This window comes from Ursus maritimus, unplaced genomic scaffold (genome assembly GCF_017311325.1).
Source record: "Ursus maritimus isolate PB19 unplaced genomic scaffold, ASM1731132v1 scaffold_20, whole genome shotgun sequence".
Lineage (NCBI taxonomy): Eukaryota > Metazoa > Chordata > Mammalia > Carnivora > Ursidae > Ursus > Ursus maritimus.
The window spans coordinates 8,823,662-8,845,248 of record NW_024424453.1 but is presented as its reverse complement, the minus strand read 5'-3'; the positions used below and the strand labels follow the sequence as shown (position 1 = coordinate 8,845,248).

General features: G+C 36.9%; 1 protein-coding gene across 2 annotated transcripts in view; it reads left to right on the top strand.

The window, feature by feature from the left end:
- Nucleotides 1–20,661, top strand: part of LOC103677562 (TCDD inducible poly(ADP-ribose) polymerase) — a 30,326-nt gene extending 9,665 nt beyond the window's left edge. For both annotated transcript variants that reach the window (XM_040636642.1, XM_008706805.2), the window contains exons 3-6: nt 10,663–10,831; nt 12,169–12,329; nt 17,687–17,965; nt 18,601–20,661. In XM_040636642.1, coding sequence (XP_040492576.1) covers nt 10,663–10,831; nt 12,169–12,329; nt 17,687–17,965; nt 18,601–19,048 — 1,057 coding nt within the window. In that variant the 3' untranslated portion in view covers nt 19,049–20,661. The remainder of the gene's footprint in view (nt 1–10,662; nt 10,832–12,168; nt 12,330–17,686; nt 17,966–18,600) is intronic.
- The last annotated feature ends 926 nt before the right edge of the window (nt 20,662–21,587 follow it).

Sequence of the window (21,587 nt, the reverse complement as noted above, 5' to 3'; positions counted from 1 at the left end):
TAAGATTTCATTCTGTATATGTGGAAATGCAAAAACTGCAATTTGATTAACTCTACTATATTCCTGTAAATCTATTTCCTGCTGTTATGCTAGAATTTCTAGATTCTGGATCTGCATTCTGCCATAAAGCAAGTAAATTTATAAATTCTGTCTGTGCATCTCTGATCTTAGTTGGTGATCCTTAGTTTTATATTGGGCCTGGGGACTTTCTAAAGGGTGAGACAGTATTTAGCTCATACAAACCTGGGCTACTCAAGAAGTACCACTAAGATCCAGCCATTTGAGATTATGACTCGTTTCCTCTGACCTCTTTTATTTCTTATCCTCTGATATGAGACCACCAGATTTTGCATCCTTTGTCTGATTGTAATAATTTTGATCACTTTAGGACCTGAGGTCCTCTTAATATAAATCAGCAACCTTTAATAATTACTAGTGTCCTGTTTGAGAGTTGCACTTGTCTTTTGGTGGAAGGAAAACTTAAGTACGTGTATGTATCATTTTTGCAAAAAGAAAAAACACATTTTGAACTATAAGATGATTCTTGATTACTGTAGAATAACTTTATAAGGCTAGTTCTGGTAATTAGATACTGGTAAGTTTTGCAAGAAATTCCCTTCATAAAAGCAGCAGAATGTCCCTTTTAAAATAAAACTGGGAGTCAAACTGAAGTGAAGTGAATAGGAGTGATTTTGTATCTTTTTGAAAGATACTAGAGTGCAGAGGGTTGAGCTATGTTCTGTTTCATTTTGGGTTTGAAATTTTAAAGTAATAGCTTACAATCTGGGGTTGAGCTGTACTTCGCAACACCATAAGCACAAACTATACGAAAGAATAAAATACTTCTAAAGTTCACCGTTTTTAGGAGCAAACAAGTTACATTTTAGATATGAAGAACTTCTTTAACAAAACCAAATGTATTATTCTTATATTTATAGATTATTTATGATAGTGCTTTTAGGGACCAGAAATTATACTGCACACACTTGGCTCCCTTGAAAATCCCTGTAGGTGTTAAACCTCATCCAGCCCAGTCCCTGACACATGAACTAAAAGCCTTGGAATTCTAATACAGATTAATTCCTTGTTAATAGGGGACTTTAAAATTGCAAGGGTTAAGTTCTGAAATACATTTTGAAATCGGTAGGGAAAAAAAGGATTTTATGTATAATTCCATGTATTCAACTTGGTAATTTATAAGTTTTATATTTGATTTGTGCGAAGTTACAGTATTGCAGTCGTACGCTAACTGTACCAATTCTGTGATCAGTAACTTAAATTTTAGAAGTTGATGATATTAATAAACTTCTAATTGTAAAACTTATTATTTTCCTTGCTGACCTAACCTGTTACTGTTGCTAAAACAAGCGTAGAAGGGAGTTAACTAAGCATTCCTATTTGCTGTGTCCACACAACAAAATCTGTCTGTCTCCTTGATCTTTCTCTGCTATGTGCTATTTACTTACTGGTAACACCCACTTGGCCAGTAAAGAACCTTTGCATGGTCATCACAATGAAAGGGTAAGCTCTTAAATAGTGAGAATGCCAGTGACTGTTCCCTCTCACATTTTACAGAAACCAGTGATTTGCGCGTATGTGTGCCACAAAATATGTCAGGAGTATATTAGAATCTCCCATGACTAAGTTATTTGAGAAGGAGTTCAGGAAATTTGTATTCTTTATGCAAATGGATGTCCTTTATTTTGGCTCTGTTGCTTCTGAGCAGAAGGAAGGATTTGTGAATACTCTTTATGTGAAACATAGCACTTCTCACATGACTGGAAAATATGTTTAGGCCATACTTACAGGAATTTCTCTTTGTTACAGTTTTTTTTCATTCTTTCTGGGGGCTCCTGGGTGGCTCAGTCAGTTAAGCATCTGCTTTCAGCTCAGGTCACCATCTCAGGGTCCTGGGATCAAGCCCGGCATGCTCCTACCTCTCCCTCTGCTGCTCCCCCTGCTTGTTCTCTCTCTCTCTCTCTCTCTCTCTCTCTGTCAAATAAATAAATAAAATACTTTTAAAAAATTTATTTTTCTTCTTGGATTGAGATTTTTTTAACTGTCCCTTCTCATTTGACATATAGCCATAGAGTTTGGGTGACCTTCTTTGCTTGAAATTTTTACCAGCACTGAATAGTCTGGGAAGAATGGCAGGGATAGAGGCCCAAGGGTGATTTTGCTTGCAGTAATGTGTATGCTTTCAGAATCTTGCTTGTACCTTGTGATCTTCACAGCTCCTGCAGCTGATTAGGGCGTAGAGAGGGCAAATGGCACAAAATACTCTAAATAATTTCCTGCTGCGGTTGGTCTTTGGTTTCTGACTGTCACCTGGCTTTGCTCTTTCATTTCCAGGCATTGAGAGAATAAAAATAAGCACAGGAGAAATAGTAGATTTGCCTTCTGAGATAATAAAAGAAAGACATCCTTGAATGGGGGTAAAATATGTGAAACAGAAGGCACCTTGCTTACTTACTTTCTGACGTTTCAATTGTCCAAATGCTGCCACACATCAGAAGCATTGTATAAAATGTTCTGCAATTAATTTGTTACCAAAAAATAATTTAGGCTGTCTTAACTATTGAATCTGTCAGAGAAACTTGGCTTCAAAGAATCCTCTCCCCTAGAAAAAGTTACTGATTTAAAGACCTATTGAAAAGTTTTGTGATCATAGTTAATGAAATGGAGATAATAAAAAAAAGTATCTCCTAATATGTTTTCTGTAGGAAGTCTTTTTTTTTCTTTGAGAAATTTGCTTAAAAAACCTCTCAGGAAGTGATGAATTCTCTATATGGTTAGTTTGTGTACATTCAAATCTCTAGTCTTGAGAACTTCTTAGTCATCTCTGGATTCTCATAATAAGCCATCAAAGTGTATATTTTTAATTTGTTCATTTATCTTTATCTGTATTAACTGGGTAAAAAGACAAGTCTAAGTTGAGAAAATTTTGAATAAAACCCTTTTTTAAGGAGTTTGTAATTTTATTTATTTATTTATTTATTTTTTAAGATTTTATTTATTTATTCGACAGAGATAGAGACAGCCAGCGAGAGAGGGAACACAAGCAGGGGGAGTGGGAGAGGAAGAAGCAGGCTCATAGCGGAAGAGCCTGATGTGGGGCTCGATCCCATAACGCCAGGATCACGCCCTGAGCCGAAGGCAGACGCTTAACCGCTGTGCCACCCAGGCGCCCCAGGAGTTTGTAATTTTAAAAGTTGATCTGTAAATTGAGCTAGTTGTATTTTTTACTGGTGGTTATTAGAGGATGTATTTTATGATAATTATAATTAGTATCTCATTTACATGTAAATGAGTTCTGAGTTATTTGAGGTTACTTGAAAGCAATTATTTTAAGTAATTTTAGCATTTACATACAATTGATTTTATAATCAAGTAGAAAAATTATATAAACATATATTTTAGCCCTCTTCCAATGTTGTCAAATTCTATATTCACAAAATGGAATTAATCAGTACGGTGCCCTAAGAACATGGCAAACAATTTTTATTGTCTACTTTGAGGTAAGATAGAAACTTCACAGTTTAAAGAATATTTCACTTAACAAATGAAATGTTTGCTCATCTTATAGAAGGCAGTAACTGCATAATTTAAGGCAGTATAAGGTATGATACACATTTTTTAAAAATCTGTTGTGTGCTTTCTATCTGAGCTCTTCTTGTAGAAATTAAGTTTCACTTCCTCTTCAGGCCATGGTTGAGAAGTATTTCTCACTTAAATTACCTTCTAGGAGCCTTAGGACATGTGACTGAACTTGGCTAAAAGTTAAGGCTGTATGACATTTCTGATGTCTTCAGAGTGCAAAATTTAATCCCATGCCTCTGTAAATAGATAGCAGTGAGATCTTCTGATCTCATAAGTGTAATTTTTATTTATGAAAGATCTTAGGCTTATCCACATCTTACTAGAAAGTTCTTCTGTGTTCTTTCCTTTGATCTGGTAGTTTTGCAATAAAAACAAACAAAAAGCCCAACGTAACAAAATTTAGCAGGTTCTTTTCCTCAAGTGAATTATTATAATTTGCTTTTAGTGGTGGCATAGGGCAGAGGAGACTTAAGTATATGGTATTTTTTAGGGTATAGGAAGCACTTAGGTGTACTCAAATGTGTCTTAGTACAAAGGTTATTGAGGATAAACTATGTTATGTGTTTGCTTAGTTCCCCACATGCTTTTGGAGAATATAGAATTATAAAAGCTTAAAAATGGTATTCTTTCATGTAGGAAATCTGCCTTCCTTTTTTCTCATCTTATTTATCCTCTCGTTTCTATTTCACAGTGTTCATTTCTAGAATGACTTTAAGACCACAGTTAGATGTCTCACAATTTGTAAATCAGACATGGTCTTTAACACACAGATCAGTGTGAATCTAGACAGCATCCACTCACTAACTTGCTGCCTTCTCATTCACCTGTTTCCGAGATGTCTCAGGACGCACCAAGGGAGCAGCACAGGCAGTCAGATTTTTGCTTTGAAATGCTCACCGTTTGAAGAATTGATTCCTAGAAACTCATTGTATCTTAAAGCGAGGAATATTTTTACCTACCCAAAAATCATTTGAGGTATTTAGAACCAGAAACTAAATCCATGATCCAAGTTTGATGTTAATTATTTTACAGAGTGAGCTGAGCCTCAGTAATCCTGTCTTGATTTGGTTAGGGTGTCCTTAGAGGTAGACAGATTTAATTGTCAACATTTGATTCTTAGCCTACCCATAACTACTGAGGGTCATATACATAATAATGTAAACTTCTAATTTTGATTTGTAGGCATGTCTGTGTCTGTAGCTACTTCTGGATTTTTACAAAGGGGGAAATCAAGTTGGTACTAAGACCCACGTCCTAGTGTAGAAGTTAAGTACAGAATTTTAACCTCTGCTAAATATTGAAAGATGTTGCCTTTTATGTAAGAATTTTACAGAAAATTTTTTATTGTCCCAGTAACTCTGTGCTGTTTGAGTCAGATTAGCAAAAATCTTAATTAGTAAGAATAAATGACAGTTTACTATGCTTCTGAAGCATAAAGTTAGAATATGTAGTCCTCTAAAGTTTAATAACTACACTGCTCTCACAAAATATGTTGGTATTGTATATGCCATGGCTCTGATTCTCATCACCTTGTAACATATTTGAAGGGATATATAAGCTGCTAGATATCCAGCATTGCTAAATGAGTTCTGGAAACATCAAAGCCAGGTATCAAAAGCCAGCTATATTTTGTGTGCCTGTGAAATTTCTTTAGCAGCAGCAAACATGTCCCATCTGTCATGCCTGTCTCAAGTCCATAGCAGAAGAGCCTAAATACTCTCTCTACTTTATTTGATCTTTATCCTTCTATTGTTATGACCCTCAGTTTGGGGAGAAATTTTCACACTACATCACAGTAATAAAATAAGAGGACCTATTAATTGTGTCTAGTTAGCTGATTAGGGCAGGTGTTAATTAGTTTAGATCACAGGTTTATCCTTGTAGAAACCAATTAACTCCTAGAGGATGGAAGCCAAATTTCCGAAATCTAGCCCATCTGGTTAAAACTGCACAGAGGAGGATCCAGAAAATTTATATTTAATTGACCGCTGCTTAAATGTGAGTTCTATATTTTAGTTGCATCATCTTCCCACTTAAATGTGTTCCACCTCCTACAATTCCTATCTCATGTAATAGCACCTTATCCAGTCATCCAGATCAGAAACATGGGACACATCCTACTCTACATTCCCTTCAGCCTCACCTGTAATCCTATTTTATGCAATTAGATTTTAACTCTTAAATACCTCTCAAAACCACCCTACTGTTGCCTCCTTAGTTCTCTATCATCATTTGTCTCGTGCAGTTCTAATAGCTACAGATGGCTAAGCATAAGAATAAGTATTAATAATAATTAACATGCTAATAAATATTTAGCAAGTAAGTGCCTATCGCCACCCTTCCCCCACCATTCCCCACCCTCTCCTACCAAAGATAAACAAATCAGTCCTCTATACCACCACTGTTGGAGTAGGTTTTTAAAAGGCAAGTCTGAACTTTGTTGAAAATACACCAGTGATTCCTACTGCCCGCAGAATCAAGTCCTGACCTTAACCCAGCATACAAAGCTTTTCATTTTCTGGCCCCAGCCGACCTATCCAGTCCAGTCTTATCTCTTATCATCCCCCTCACACACCCATACACCCTGACCTCCCGTATGAACTGTATGTACTGCATGCTCTTGGGTCTCTCGTGCCTTGTTTGGTTGGCTTCTGCACATGTCAGTCACTCTGCATGTGATGTCCTGCCTCCCATTGTTTGTTTGGTAGCCAGCCAGACTTGGCTCTCATTTCATCTACTCTAGGATACCTCCCATGAACACTTTTCCTCACCCCTTTTTCAGCAGAGGTAGGCCCTCTGCCTCTGAACTGTTCCCAGAGCACCTTTGTGCCACATTTCACACCGTTGGGTTTGCTTGTATCCCCTTTCCTTACTGACTCTGGCCTTTTTCATCTTATCCCTAGTACACAGCCCAGTGCTTAATCAATGTGTCTACTTAAGATTTTTTTGTTTTTCACATTTCTTTCTTGGATTCAAACAACTTACAAATACAGAGAAACTGTTGGGTTACATTCCTTACTGAGCTCCCAAATGCATAATCCCAAGAACTGTTTATCTAACAAAGAAAGCATGTTCTTACTAATTTCTATTTCATTCAACTTTAAAAAAAAATAGTTTTGGTTTTCATTATAGCTCTGTTTATTATTTACATCATGGGCCCTGTTTACTTTCTTTTGTATTTGAAATATACATAGAAAAAATGATGGTTGTGGGACATTCTTTCTGACTTAGTGTGGGTGTTGGTGCTCTATGCATGGATAATAAATATTGGAAAATGTCTTACTTGGTATGTCAAGATATTTATTGAGTAGGAGGAGGAGAATCATTGTTATAAAGCATCTGAATTATGAGAATGGGTGTTCTTTTCAGAATTTAGATTAGTTTTGTGTCTAGATTCTTATGTTGGTATGTGTGATGGTGTGTTTGTTGGTTAAGCATGTGGAAACAGAATTAATATTTCAGCAATTCTAGTTCATTCTTCCTTTTGTAGCATAAATCATCTGTTTATAAGATTTTTTTTTCCTGATTCATGATAGGGTTATATTTTGGGTAAGTCAGTACTGATTGATTTAACCACATTATATATTTGGTCAAATCTAAATCCTGCACAGTGGCTATCTCCCATATTCTCTCTTTTCTGGCTATCCCTTGGTGGGGATGTCCTTAGGCCAGATAAGGTTCTCATCTACCAGGATTATTGCATGCTGCTTTTACAGAGCCTCCCTCTACCCCCGAATCTCTAGCATTGTCTGTCTTTCTCAGTCTTCACACATCCTCTATGTACTGCTTCGACCCTTTATCACCATCTGTTCAATACTCTAAATTCGTACTCTTAAATTTGAGGCTCTGAGACCCTGGGCTTATTTCCTCGGTTCATGGCCAGACATCTCTCATGTTGCCTATTTTATCCTGGTTCACATTTCCTTACCTGTTTTGTACCCCTGTTTATAAGATTTCCTTTTCCAGCTATTTGCACTGCTCCTGTCCCTCCCTCTCCCTACCCTTCTTCCAAGAAGCAAAATGCTTAAAGAACTCTTTTTCTTAACTCTTTCACATAATCCTTTCTTTACTGGTATTATTTCCTATTATTTAAACTGTACCTAAAATTCTTTCTCTTAAAAAGCTATCTTGAATTGACACAGTAAAGCCTCTTAACTTTTTCTGACCTTTATCCATTCCTAGACACCAGTAACCACCTCCTGTCCCATAATGCTGCTTGCCTACTCTTTATCCTCTCATTCCCAGGGCGTACTTGCCACTGATGAGTTTAGATAGGCAGATGTACGGACTCTGGTTTTGTGTTTTGTTAGTTATTTCTCTCTTGAAGCCCCTGGAAGCCAGGAACTACATCTGTTTAATTCTTTGTGTATTGCCTAATACAGCCTACCATCACCATTACCACACATACATGACTCATAGCTGATTTCTCATAATAGGAAACAATGGTTTGATAAAGAAGAGTGATGTATGTTGAACATTTGGCATCTGTATTGCATGCATTTTTTACTGATGCAGATGGAGGAGAAAAGAAACTCTTGGCGTTGGATTTTTTAAGCATTCCCTGTTTAAGGGAGAGCAGGTGGTAAAATTAATCTTATAAAAAGATAATTTAATGTTTTTCAAATTTGTTGTTTTGTCTCTGCAAAGTCTAGAAAAGCATATTGAAAATCAAATAGAGCTAAAACAGTACTTTGATACATCAATCCAAAGAACAGTTGATTGTAGTAAATTAGGATTTGTCATAGAAATTTCATAATGCCCAATGGACTGAAATGCACAGAGGATGTGGCAAAAGCTGCAGTTTTAGATGTCTTTTTCATGCAAATCATTATCTATGAAGTCTTAATAATACAGGCTTACACAGAAATTGCTAGAGTGATGTCCAGAATAAAATCTCGTACTTTAACAGCAAAAAGCATTGGCTGTTTATAATGCATATTAACATAATAACTGCTGTTCTAAGAATTCCTTAAAGAAAATACTGAGGATTTAACTCATAATTGGGAACAGTTACTGGGAAATGAACTTAAAGCAAGAAAATCTGTTTAGAACTGGAAATTACGTCAAGAGGGAGAAACAGGTTGGTATCTCTCAGCTCAATATCAGATTCTCCTAAAATTAAGTGAAAATTGCTTAAAGCAACTTGATGTGAAGTTTAGTTTAGGTATCGGAGTTCTGGTTTTCAGTGTTTTTTCTTCTTTTTTAAAGGATTTTCCAGAAACATTTTTCTTTTGAATTAGATACCCTTATTTTACATAAATCATTTTAAATAAAGAGGTGTCCAAATGTGACTTTAAACTACATTTTATTGTCTTATTTCCATTTCACACTTAATTAAAAGTATATGTTCCTTTTAAGATCATATCCTACTAGTCAGTACTCTTTCTTTTTTCTTTTCTTTCTTTTTCTTTTTTTTTCTTTCTTTCTTTTTTTTTTTTGTCAATACTCATTCTAAGGAAATTAGGGTTTGGGGAAGCTCTTGAGGAATATTTAAAGGAACATACTGCTTTTTATTAGTTACATGCTTCATGGCACCATTAGTTGGATATATGACTCGATGACTTGTGTTTTTTTTTTCCAAATAGAATCTGTTTCAAAAATTATGAACATTAGGATGGAGGGTGAGAAATAGATGGTTCTTTCCCTGACATTTGCCAGGGGTGTTTATTGAGAGATGTTAATAGGTATTCATGGAATAAAAGGAAGAGAGCATTGTCACAGTTTTAGAAGGATACCTTATAGCCCTCATCATGGTACTTCAATATTTACCTTAGCATATTAAAGGGACTGAGGAGTGGCTGCAGTAAGTAAATTGTTTAACTTTGTGTAAAAAGTTTTTTCAAACGTTTGACCACAGAATGCTTTTTACACAGAATTCCTATTAACAGTCCTTTAAACAAGTGTTCCAAGAGCAGAATTTAGAAAGTGTTGTACTAACCAACAAAACTCATAGGTCAAAATTAATACCCTTTTCAAAATCCTAATTTACAGCCAGGAAATAAGTTAATTATTGGGAATATTTGTTCAAACACCTGGATTTCACATGAACCAGTCATTGTGAGTGCCACTAGATATGGAGTATCCTGTGTATTATAGACATCCATTTAGAAATCTGTTGTGGAAAGGGTAGAAAGATGAAGGAATGTGTTTGGAAATTTAGTCACTCTGCTGATACCTATAATGTTACTTTATGATGTATTTTATTTTTCATGTGTTCTTAGGGACATTTTGAAACATACACAAAAAGAACAGTACAATGAACATTTTTCCAGTTACTTAAAATAACGGTTCAGATGTTTCAAACACTAGTCGAAGTTCCATTAAAAAAGAAAGGTTGTAATTGGATCACCCATTATAATTTCTTAAATGATATTGATTCATATAGTGGGATTTTACCCCAGTAGAATTGAGATATTTATGAAGTGTTGATTCAGCAGCAGCAGACCAGATAACAAAATGACAAAAACATTCTCATAGCTAAACTTCATAATAAACAAACTATTTTTTCCTCTTCATGTTTTGCCAGCTACTCCCCCTCTGGCCCCCGGGGTAAAGATAGTATTGATACTAGGTAGAATAGCAATACTGGTCTTATCTGGATTTTTTTTTTCATTTTTTCCTTTTTTTCCCCTTTCATCAGGCAGTATTATGTATTCTGTATTAACTCTGGTAAACTGATGCCTCTAAAAAAAGGCAATCTTCAAGAGAAGTTTCTTTTGTTTCTCTGCCTGCTTTCCATGTCAGCTTCACCTTAAAACTGACTCCCTGATTGGCTGAAACCGAGGGTGGGATTATGTTGATTGGTTTAGGTCTGTGATACTGTGAGATGGCATCAGTCAGTCCTACCATAACTCTGTGGCCTGGAACCTTCAGTCTTGTTAAGAAAAGGCATGTAGGAAATGGAGAAACAACTGGTAAAGTCCTTTTACTCCAGATAAGACAAGTTTTGAAAATTCTACAGCATGCTATACTACATATTTTTAATGTCTTATGAGATGTTTAGATATTTTTATTTTGCAAATGTATTAACAGTTCTTTTTTGGGGGGGGCGGGTCTTTTTAGAGGACACGAATTTTGGGCAGATTTGAATGCCATGAATGTGTATGAAACAACTGAATTTGACCAACTGCGAAGGCTGTCCGCACCACCCTCTAGCAATGTAAACTCTATTTATCACACAGTCTGGAAGTTCTTCTGTAGGGACCACTTTGGATGGAGAGAATATCCTGAGGTATTTACAGGTTCTTTTTCTAAAAAGTGAATTTAAATTTTTCTTGTCTTTCACTGTCCTTTCCTTCTAATCCTTTACAACAGTGACTAGACAGAACAACAAATCAAAGAGCTTACTGATGTGACATTGAGTCTTGTTGATATAATTAACATTATTCTCAATTTTTCTGAGGATGTATTTCTTTCCATTAATCTGGAATCCATAAATACCACTGTTATCAGAGAGGTAAAATGCTTTCCCCAGTATCTTATACTGTAGAGACCAAGTATTTACATTTTAAGTACTCCGACTCAGTGCCCCTTTGAAATAATTTTAATGAGATGAGCACTGGTGTAATTCTGGCTATTTATGGCTCCTGGGCTCATGTTCATTGGATCATGTGTTACACTTAGCATCTCGGAAGTCTAATGGGAAACAAGCACTCTTAAGCCCCTGGAAGAAATACTTGAAAATGTTTATTGAGCTGTGGTCAGGCAAATCAGTCATTTAAAATTCTGTCATATGTGTACATGTATCCTTAGTCTGAGATGGTAAGAATAGGTCATAAATCACAAAGTAAGGTTTTAAAATGATGATGGGTTTACTTTGCCTCTGAATGAGAATTCTGAGTCAAGTTTAAAAACAATGAAATGGACTTTAGAGATTAATTTCACATTCCAAAGATCTGACTTCTTTGATTTGATTAAATTCATTTCCAGTGTTAGAAAAAGGGAGAACTGACTTATTTACCCTTAGGTTTTCTTTTAAGGCAATAGCAAAAGAAAAAACTACCTAGTATGTTAATTGCTTAATAATACACAATGGAATTAAGATTTCTGAGACTCTTTTAAGTAATCACTAGTATCTAATGCCTTCCAAGGAGGATAAGAGGCTATTTAAAATGTATTCTCAGAATACTTGGGCTGTCCCTGTGTTTTTCCTCTGAAAGATTTCTTGGATTTGAAACTTAACTGGTTTATTTGAACTGTATACACTACCATCTTTAATCCTCTTCTGAAAATTCCCTTAAGAAATAGAAACAAAAAAATCTCTGGGACATTGTTAAGGCCCCAAAATAGAATCTGGGCCTCACATGTTTCATAAGGTGGAAATCCATGCTTTTCTGAAGAAGGAGCATCTTTCTATTCTGTTTCTTTGCCCCCATATCCCCCCCCTCCCTAAAAGTCCTGTGTGTGAAGGGAATTAATTTAATTCTCTATACTTTATTGAAACCTTTCTGATGTTAACAGCAAGGTTAACTGTTTTTGCCTTTAGTTATTATAGTAACATTTTTCGTATTTCATAGTGATTGCTTTTTTCTAACTTCTTTTTCCTTTACCTTCTATTTTCTACTCCAGTCTGTTATTCGACTGATTGAAGAAGCCAACTCTCGAGGTCTGAAAGAGGTCCGATTCATGATGTGGAACAACCACTACATCCTTCACAACTCATTCTTCAGGAGAGAAATAAAAAGGAGACCCCTCTTCCGTTCCTGTTTTACACTGCTTCCGTATTTACAGTAAGTGTTAATGGAAAGCCTTATCTTTACTTTCATTTACAGCGTACAACTGAATGCCAAAAAGTAAAAGATTTTAAATTAAGAGACTAATATGGTTAGTCTAGAATGTGAAGTTTTGAGTTATTCTATGGGTTTAATTCTTCAAAGAGTAGAGTTCAGATAAGCTTACAATTAACCTAACTAAAAGACTGATTAGCCAGTGGATTTTTTTTTTTTTTAAAGATTTTTATTTATTTATTTGACAGAGATAGACAGCCAGCGAGAGAGGGAACACAAGCAGGGGGAGTGGGAGAGGAGGAAGCAGGCTCATAGCGGAGGAGCCTGATGTGGGGCTCGACCCCGGAACGCCGGGATCACGCCCTGAGCCGAAGGCAGACGCTTTAACCGCTGTGCCACCCAGGCGCCCCAGCCAGTGGATTTTTTTGAACTGAAAAACAAGTAGAAGTAACGATTTTGTACCACAAAAAGTAATTATATCTGGAATGAGGCAGTTTGCATTTGCTTCCTTTGTGGAATATTGAGTTTCCTGATGATAACCGTCCGTGTATTGGGACTACTTCCCAGTATAGGAAATTTAAAATTCTGTCATATGTGTACATGTATCCTTAGTCTGAGATGGTAAGAATAGGTCATACTAGGGCAAGTAGGGGGAGTTCTTCAAGGTGGCATTCTCATTTCCTAAATAAGGCCCACCTTCCTGTAATATTCACTAAAATTACCTGTCATATTCCTAGGTTGAGACTGAATTCAACCTTCTGAATTGTAGGTGAGCTCTTCTTCCATTTTCCCAAGTGCCATTTCTTCTTCCCCACCCCTAGATAGCCCACCAGCACATCTCCATTGATGCCAAAAAGGTGGAGCATGTTACCAAGAGCATTGCCATCTTTGAAAGTTAGTAACTCTAGGGAAATCATTATGTACTCTTATCAGATACACCATATTTAGAGCCTGATTTTTAAAATAATGCTAGGTTTACTTGGTTTTATGGACTGGGGAGGTCTAGAGTAATATTGTTTTTTCTCTTCTACTGATCTTAGAGATGCTGTTTTTATCTTCTTACTGATTTTTTTTTTAAATTTCAGTTTCAAACTGTGTTTTTCCCAGATCATTATGACAGAATTTTAATGATTCTAATTATGAGATTGCAAAGGGAACCTTAAAAACAAAGTACAAATGAATAAAAATTCCTGAAATACTCAGTATCCAAAAGCAATTTTTAGTAAGACTGATTTTAGAAATATATGTTGGCTTTGGGTAAATGTGTATTTTCTTCCTAATCCAAGTGTGAAAAATTTTACCTTGCAGGGTTTTTTTTTTTTATTAGAAACTAATAAAAAGGCCATTTCTGTGATTTCACTACCACAGCTGGAGATAGTGTCAGCGTCCAGTAGTTAGGAACATATTGTCCTCCTAGTGAGACAGTAGAACTCATTAGTGAGAGCAGCAGCTTGGCATGCTGAGCCAATCAAGCAAGATGTAGCTTCTGAGTGAGAGTAAGAATGCTCATTCGAGTGCTGCATTGTTGGGGGAGTTTTACAGAATGGTGAACATTGATTTGTTTCAATCCTAAAACAAGTAATTATGGAATAAGCCCTCCCCCCTCTTTTTAGACTTAGGCTTATTTTGTAAAAGTATGAACTATGAAAATAATATAAGCAGAAGTAGAATTATTGCCACAAATTTGGCACCTTACTATTTGTAATATAGGCTTACAAGAGAACAAAGAAAGTCACTCTTTTATCTCTTCCTTTCTCTTTCCGAAATTTCCTATTTTAGTCTTCTTGTCTGAAAGAGTGATAATCAAGTATAAAGTAAGAGCTTAGCAAATCAAAAAGATTATGCAGACACTTCAGTGAGAAAAGAGCAAAGAAGCAAGCAGCAAGTTCACCAGGGTGGAATGGGTAAATGCAGCCTTTCAGTTCCTATCTGCCCTAGAGTCTGGGGCTATGAGGCACTCAGACTGGCCTAGTGGGAAGAAAGTAGAGAGGGATTAGTTTCAAAAAGCAGACTGCAAAAACAGATTCCAGAAAGACCATGATTTTAATCTTAGCCAGGAAGAAAGTTTTGTTTTTAAGTGTTAGTAAATGCAGAGGATCAGATTAAAACATAAGTGTCAGAAAGGCCAGTTATCAGGAAATCAGAGATGCCTAGGAATTGGGAATGCCAGAATAAGGGAGGTGAGGAGAGGGGGCTGGCTTACTTAATCTATGAATTTCCTGCAAATCTGACTCCTCATAAATGAGTTTCCCTGGTGTTTTTAATTCCTTCCAGTTTCATTGAGCTATAACTCACATACAACTCTGTCAGTTTAAGGTGTACAGCGTAATGATTTGACATATGTATATATTGCAGAATGATTACCACAATCGAGGTTGGGTAACATCCATCACTCATAGTTACAAAGAAAATATTTTTTCCTTGTGCTTGCTGCTTTTTAATGAGGCTGATAAAAAGGAGCTTATTCTTTAATATTCTTGGAATACTTGAGCTGAGGCTGCATAAGCAAACAAATCTCAGATTTAGAGGCTTAGGAGTTCATTTCAGCTGAAGGACATCTATCCTGTGCAGTCACCCTATGGTCATGGGAAAGCCTAATAGAGTTTCTTTGACTTCTCCCAAAAAGGATGATATGAATTAATTTTTACTTCATCACTGAAAGTGGGTTAAGAAACATCTTTTGCAATGGCAAGGGGAGGGAAGGAGAGTGTAAAAGATGACCATGAATTCTGAAAATCCATTCTTCAGAGGTCCTTGAGTACAAGTTCCATACCCTTCAACTTTGCCTCTTTGAAGAAGGCTGGTAACAGCACTGTGAAGCACACGGTATGTCATTGGAATACCCATGAGCTGAATACAAACTCAACATCCTCAGATATTAAAGCCACATTTGTAACTGTGCTTGGAATATATGTTTCTGACTCGTGGCAACTGGAGTGTAAAAGTCCATCAGACAGTTGTCTATGTGCATTTTTATGTTTTAGCCCAATTAGGATGTTGGCTTATTAAAAGTAAGCCTCTGTAGATAGGAGTGGATGATAATTATGAATATAAAATTTAATTTAATGTTTTAGGATGGATAGGATTTACTTACACAGGCTCATCTTCAAGTATGTATGAGTCTTCTTTGGTCATCAGTGCCAGGATTTCAGTACGCCTGTGACAGCAGCCTAAAACCTATTTGGGGCAGGGTGTTTGGGAGAATCTTACTTTCTTCCCCCAACTCAGAAACTTCTTTTGGTAACTTCAGTCCCTAATAATACTGGAAAATCTGGTAGGCTGGTACTCTTTTTTGCAGAGCAGGAATAGCGGGAACAGCTAAAAATAAGGAGCTTATACTCTGTGTTTCCTGCCATTTCTCCAGAATAGTGATGGCTTTTGAAGGAGTTACCTTTCAGAATCTGATTAAAGCAGTGGGGCCTCTCTTCAGAAAAATGTGCCAGTGAATGAAGGCTCTGGAGAAATCTGTCAGAGCTTTATGAAAACGCTCCAGACGACAAGAACTATTATGCCTCTGCCAGGAAGGTTAGAGAAGCCAGTGCCCTTTTAAATTGACCCCTGAAGTTAAAAGCATGTGGGGGATTCTGTAAGTCCTGGCTCCTCCTAGAACTCCTATCTATCTGTGTCTCCCAAGGGACGTTGAGGCATGCTAAATCGTAGGCACAACCACTTGAAGGGGGCAGGTGTTAGAGAATGCAGTTGTGCTTTTTAGCTTCTTATCAGGCCATCTCTTAAAAGTCAAAATACTGTGTGAGGTGGCAGTGGTGGTAATGGGAGTCAGGCATACCTTCGTTGCAACCCTGGTACACATCCATCACTTTCAAGCCTTAAGGGGAAAATGTGTATATATATATACTTCCTATATATATGTATATGTGTATATGAATTGGGAAGTATGTAGTAGTGGAAAGAGTATACGTCTAGAAACTGTGTAGATAGGCCTGGATTCAAATCCTGTCCCTGTTCTCTGCTACTATGCTAGCAGTTTCTTTATTTGAAAAGTACAGATAACCAAGCCATCTTGCAGGGTTGTTACAACAATTAGTGATACTGTGTGTAAAATGCCTGTCCATAATATGTGCTTACTATAAGGTAGCTATGATTATGAGGAGGTAAATGGTAAAATATGCTCTTGGAGATTAGATGAACGTTCACTCACAGTTGTAACCACTGTGTCACAAAGCTCTTTTGAAAATTTTAGTTTCCTAATCCATTTGGCAGACTTGTTTCCTTGTGACCACTCTATGCTGAAGAGTGTTATAGTACCCTGGCCCTGAATCTGGGTCTCAGGGCTAGGATTTCCTTTCTCTCTAATTCTTCCTTTTTGCTCTGTTTTGAAAATGGCCAAGAAATGTAATTTAAATTTAAGCATTTAATTGGGCAGGAATAATTATTCGGCTGCTACTTACAGAAACTCACCTGTGAAAGTATAACAGACCTGAATTTAAAGGTTCAAGGATAAACATTCTGGTGTCTAAAGCTTAAAGTAATTAGCTCTATCTTAAGCACACCTAAAGTTATAAAATTTGAATACAATTGATGACTTTGCTGTTACATGTCATATTGAAAAATGAAGCAAATGCCAAATGTCAGCTTTCAGTGCCTACTCCGATGATTTTTGTTTGTGTTTATACAAAAAGTATAAGCTTTTTAATTTTTTAAAAATTTATTTATTTTAGAGAGAAAGAGAGCTGCGTGTATGCGTGCAGGGGCAGGGGACAGAGGGAGAGAATCTTCAAGCAGATTGCCCCCTGAGCGTGGAGCCCGACATAGGGCTCGATTCCACAACCTATGAGATCACAATCTGAGCCAAAACCAGGAATTGGACACTTAACTGCCTGAGCCACCCAGACGCCTCTAAGCTTTTTTATTTTTAATATTTTATGTCATCTTCCTGTAAGCCCCCTCTTTCCTGCCTGCCTTATTTTGTTTCTGCATCAGTCTGCTCCCCCCACCTACATAGCCTTTAGTAAATTTTCTGCTTAGTACAGCAAAGTTTGAAGACTACATATAAATTATCATCGTTCTCTTGAGACAGTTTCTTTAACTATATTGGCAAAAGAGGAGTCTAGGGTTCAAAGTAAAGATATTTATAAATTGGCTCTTGCTTGCTTGCTTGCCTTGCAGCAGTACACCCCAGGGTTTTCTCCACAAAGAGGAGGCCAGGAAGAAGCTAATAAAGGTTATCTGTGTACAGGCAGTGTTACTTTAAGATTTATTTTAATACGTAGCATTTTCTATATTGTTTTTTAAACAAGTACTTAAGCTGTATAAATTACAATTTTAGATACTGCATTAGAGCACTATAATGTGAGGTGTACTTAAATGTTTTACATTGACATTCCTCCTCTCCCCTCTAGGACACTTGGTGGTGTTCCCACACAGGCTCCTCCACCTCTTGAAGCAACCTCATCATCACAAATCATCTGCCCCGATGGGGTCACCTCAGCAAACTTTTACCCTGAAACTTGGGTTTATATGCATCCATCTCAGGACTTCATCCAAGTGCCTGTCTCTGTAGAGGACAAAAGTTATCGAATCATTTATAATCTTTTTCATAAGACTGTGCCTGAGTTTAAATATAGAATTTTGCAAATATTGAGAGTCCAAAACCAGTTTCTTTGGGAGAAATATAAAAGGTGAGTCTGCAGTATGAAAAGTTTAAGAGTTTTTCTTAATGTTGTTAATGACAAATGCAGAACATAATAGTAAAGACTTTCACAAAACCTAATATGTTTGTAGTTTTTCATGTATTAACTCACATATACTCTTCATAACAGACCGTAAGTTCATTAACTTGCCACAGGTCATACAGCTAGTAAGGTATGTGTTGGAGTTTGAACCCTAGCGGTCTAGCACCAGAGGCTTTGCTCTTGATCACTTTACTATGCTGCCTCTCAAGTCAACAAACAAATGTAGTACAAAAAGAATACATGCAGGTTTGAGTAATCTCAGAATTAAGAGACACTCAGGTTGGTGGAATTAGACAAAGAAGTTGTCCTGAGAAGGTAAGTTTGTGAACTAGATTGGTAATGGAAGAGAGAGCAAATGAACAGGTGTTGGGGGAAGAAAAAAAGGGAGGGGGGCTTTTCTTGTCTGCAATGGAAAAGATAAGTTTAAACTTCTAATATGATCTTTGATAGCATTTTGCCCTTGAAAGCTACTTTAACATTTCCTCTTCATTGAAACTGTAAAGAAAAGTTTATGACTACATCTTGCCTATTAAATTGATCTATACCTTCCTTCTGAATTCCCTGTCCACTCTTTGCATTAGGAAAAAGGAATATATGAACAGGAAAATGTTTGGCCGTGACAGGATAATAAATGAGAGACATTTATTTCATGGAACATCCCAGGATGTGGTAGATGGAATCTGCAAGCACAACTTTGACCCTCGAGTCTGTGGAAAGCATGCTACAATGTTTGGACAAGGCAGTTATTTTGCAAAGAAGGCAAGCTACTCTCATAACTTTTCTAAGAAGTCCTCCAAAGGAGTCCATTTCATGTTTCTGGCCAAAGTGCTAACTGGCAGATACACGATGGGCAGTCATGGCATGAGAAGGCCCCCTCCTGTCAATCCAGGCAGTGTCACCAGCGACCTGTATGACTCTTGTGTGGATAATTTCTTTGAGCCTCAGATTTTTGTCATTTTTAATGATGATCAGAGTTACCCTTATTTTGTTATCCAATATGAAGAAGTCAGTAACACTGTTTCCATTTGAAAAATCTTGGTACTGCTAAATTATTTGATATGAACGCAATCCAGCATTTGTAGCAGGTTTTGGATGGGTGGGACAGAGTGGGAACAGCATTGGACATTAATAGGGCACTTTTAAGACCCATTTTTTAAGTGCTAGAAAGTGGAATTTTTTTTAAAGAAAAACACAAGTTTTAAAATGACCACTTATTCTTTAATTATTTACTAATTGTTGTTAGTGTACTCAGTGTGGAAAAGACTACCGATTGCATACTCTTCTTTTCACACTTGTACATATAGGCAGCAATGGTATTAGAAGCATTTTTAAAAAGAAACTGAACAGCCTAACTAATTAAATGTGACTTAAGCCTGGTAGAAGTTTGGCCAAATGAAATGGAGGCTGTGAGCAGAGTGAGGATTCTGTTTATAATAAAACTGACTGGAGCTAGTACTACCATACTTATTCCCTGTCCAAAGCGTCACTTACAGTGTAGGATAAGTTCATGAAATTCTGGTGGGTGGAAAGAAATTTTTATTGCTATCAGCAGAACTGAAATGTATCACCCAGTCAGAGAGCATCAATGACTTCAACTGTTCTGCAGAGTTTGCCTGAAGATTCAGAGGAAGTAAAAAAAAAAAAAAGAACCATTTGAAAAATTTTTGTCACCAGCAAAATTTTTCACTAACTGGTTATATGAAACATAACTCTTGTGTTGTTAAACTTCAGCCTTAGAAAACTCAGTCTCTTCCATTATCATCTACCCCAATCTGAAGGAGTTGGGCAGCTAATGTGGTTAAAGCCAGTGTTGAGGATTAGTAGTATTGCTTTATTTTAGAGTTCCAGACCTAGGCCCTGACTGAAGGTTTTAGAGAAAGGAAGTACATCTGTAACTGAATTGGTAAGGTTTATTACCGTGCTTTGCACAAAGTAGACTCTCAAAAGTATTTGTTGGCTTGGAGATACTGTTAAAGGTGGTTATCCCACCCCTATGCCTGCTCTGCCAGATGCAGCTGGGTTCCCTGGCTGACTCTCTATTGTACACTACTTAATGGAAACACAAACTTGGAAATTGTGCCACTGGCCCAGCTGGAGCAATGTTCGGTGTATGTGCTAATGCCTCAGTTCGGAGAGGTAGCAGCTAGGTATACTTTGCCTTAAGCAAAGCAAATACCTGGATTTACAGAAGTGGAAGTGGTTGTTCACAAAAGAATTCACTGTGGAATTCTTTCAGATACCAAGCTCTCCTAGTATGTTTGTGGTTATTTCATTTACACAAAACTTTTCAGGAACTCCTGTGTTGTTTAAAGCAAGATATATCTATCCTGATGTCTCAGTGAATCAGTCTGTTCAAGCACTTATCAGGGCTTCCACACAATTATTTATTTTGCCCTAGTTGATCTTGTTGTTTGCTGCCATTGGCATGAAACAGCCAACCGTGGCTGTTAACAGTTGTTCTTTCATTCGATTATAACTTGTAAACCAGTGATTCCCAATCTTTTTCAAGTTAAGACACCTTACCATTGCTTATTTGATTTTATGAAACTTGTTCCTTTTTTTCTCCTTAAAGGAAAATAAAGCTTTATGACATATTTATTTTTTTAATAAAACTAAGCAAAAATAAAAGTTCCGGTAATTCTTTAAAACTTCTGTTGTTTTGGTTCCATTTAAGATAACTGAATTCAGCACATAGTGGATGATCTATCTGTAAATGCTGGTTGATCGGTTGAATGAATGTGTGATTGAGTGACTGAATGAACAGACCCAATCAGAACCTGCTGCTTAAACTTTGTGCTCTAGGAATCAGCAGAAACTGTGTTAGGTAGTCTAAGTCACGAGACAAGACTGAATATTTTACTTTGCAGGTAAATATTTGAGGAAAAGGGACAAGTTGTATATCAGCAAACAGCTATAGTCAAAAATGTGAGCAGATTGTCCCCAGCAACAGGTGCTGAAGGAAATACGAAAAGGAATTGTAGAAATCTTGTCAGCTGTCAAGCCCTTAGCTTTCAGCCAACTTAAAGTGATCTGATTGGGGCGCCTGGGTGGCACAGCGGTTAAGCGTCTGCCTTCGGCTCAGGGCGTGATCCCGGCGATCTGGGATCGAGCCCCACATCAGGCTCTTCTGCTATGAGCCTGCTCTCCTCTCCCACTCCCCCTGCTTGTGTTCCCTCTCTGGCTGGCTGTCTCTATCTCTGTCGAATAAATAAATAAAATCTTTAAAAAAAAAAAAAAAAAAAATAAAGTGATCTGATTGGTAAATGTGAGCATCTCTGTCTGACAGTACTTTCCCCACAGTGTAATAATTTTTAAATTCCTGTATAGTATTTTATGTTGTTTTAACTAAGCAAGAGCTGTGGAGTCAGTCTAAATTTTGTGATGGTTGCATGGCTTTAAAACATACTGAAAAGCATTCAGTAAATCTTTCTCCGTACTGACACAACTGTAATTTACACCATTTCAGAAAGCTGGAACTTACTCTTAATTTAAACTGTGGTTAAGATTGCCAGGGAGAGGCTGCAAACTCCTTGAGATATTCCAGTGTCATACAGTCCTATAGACAGGA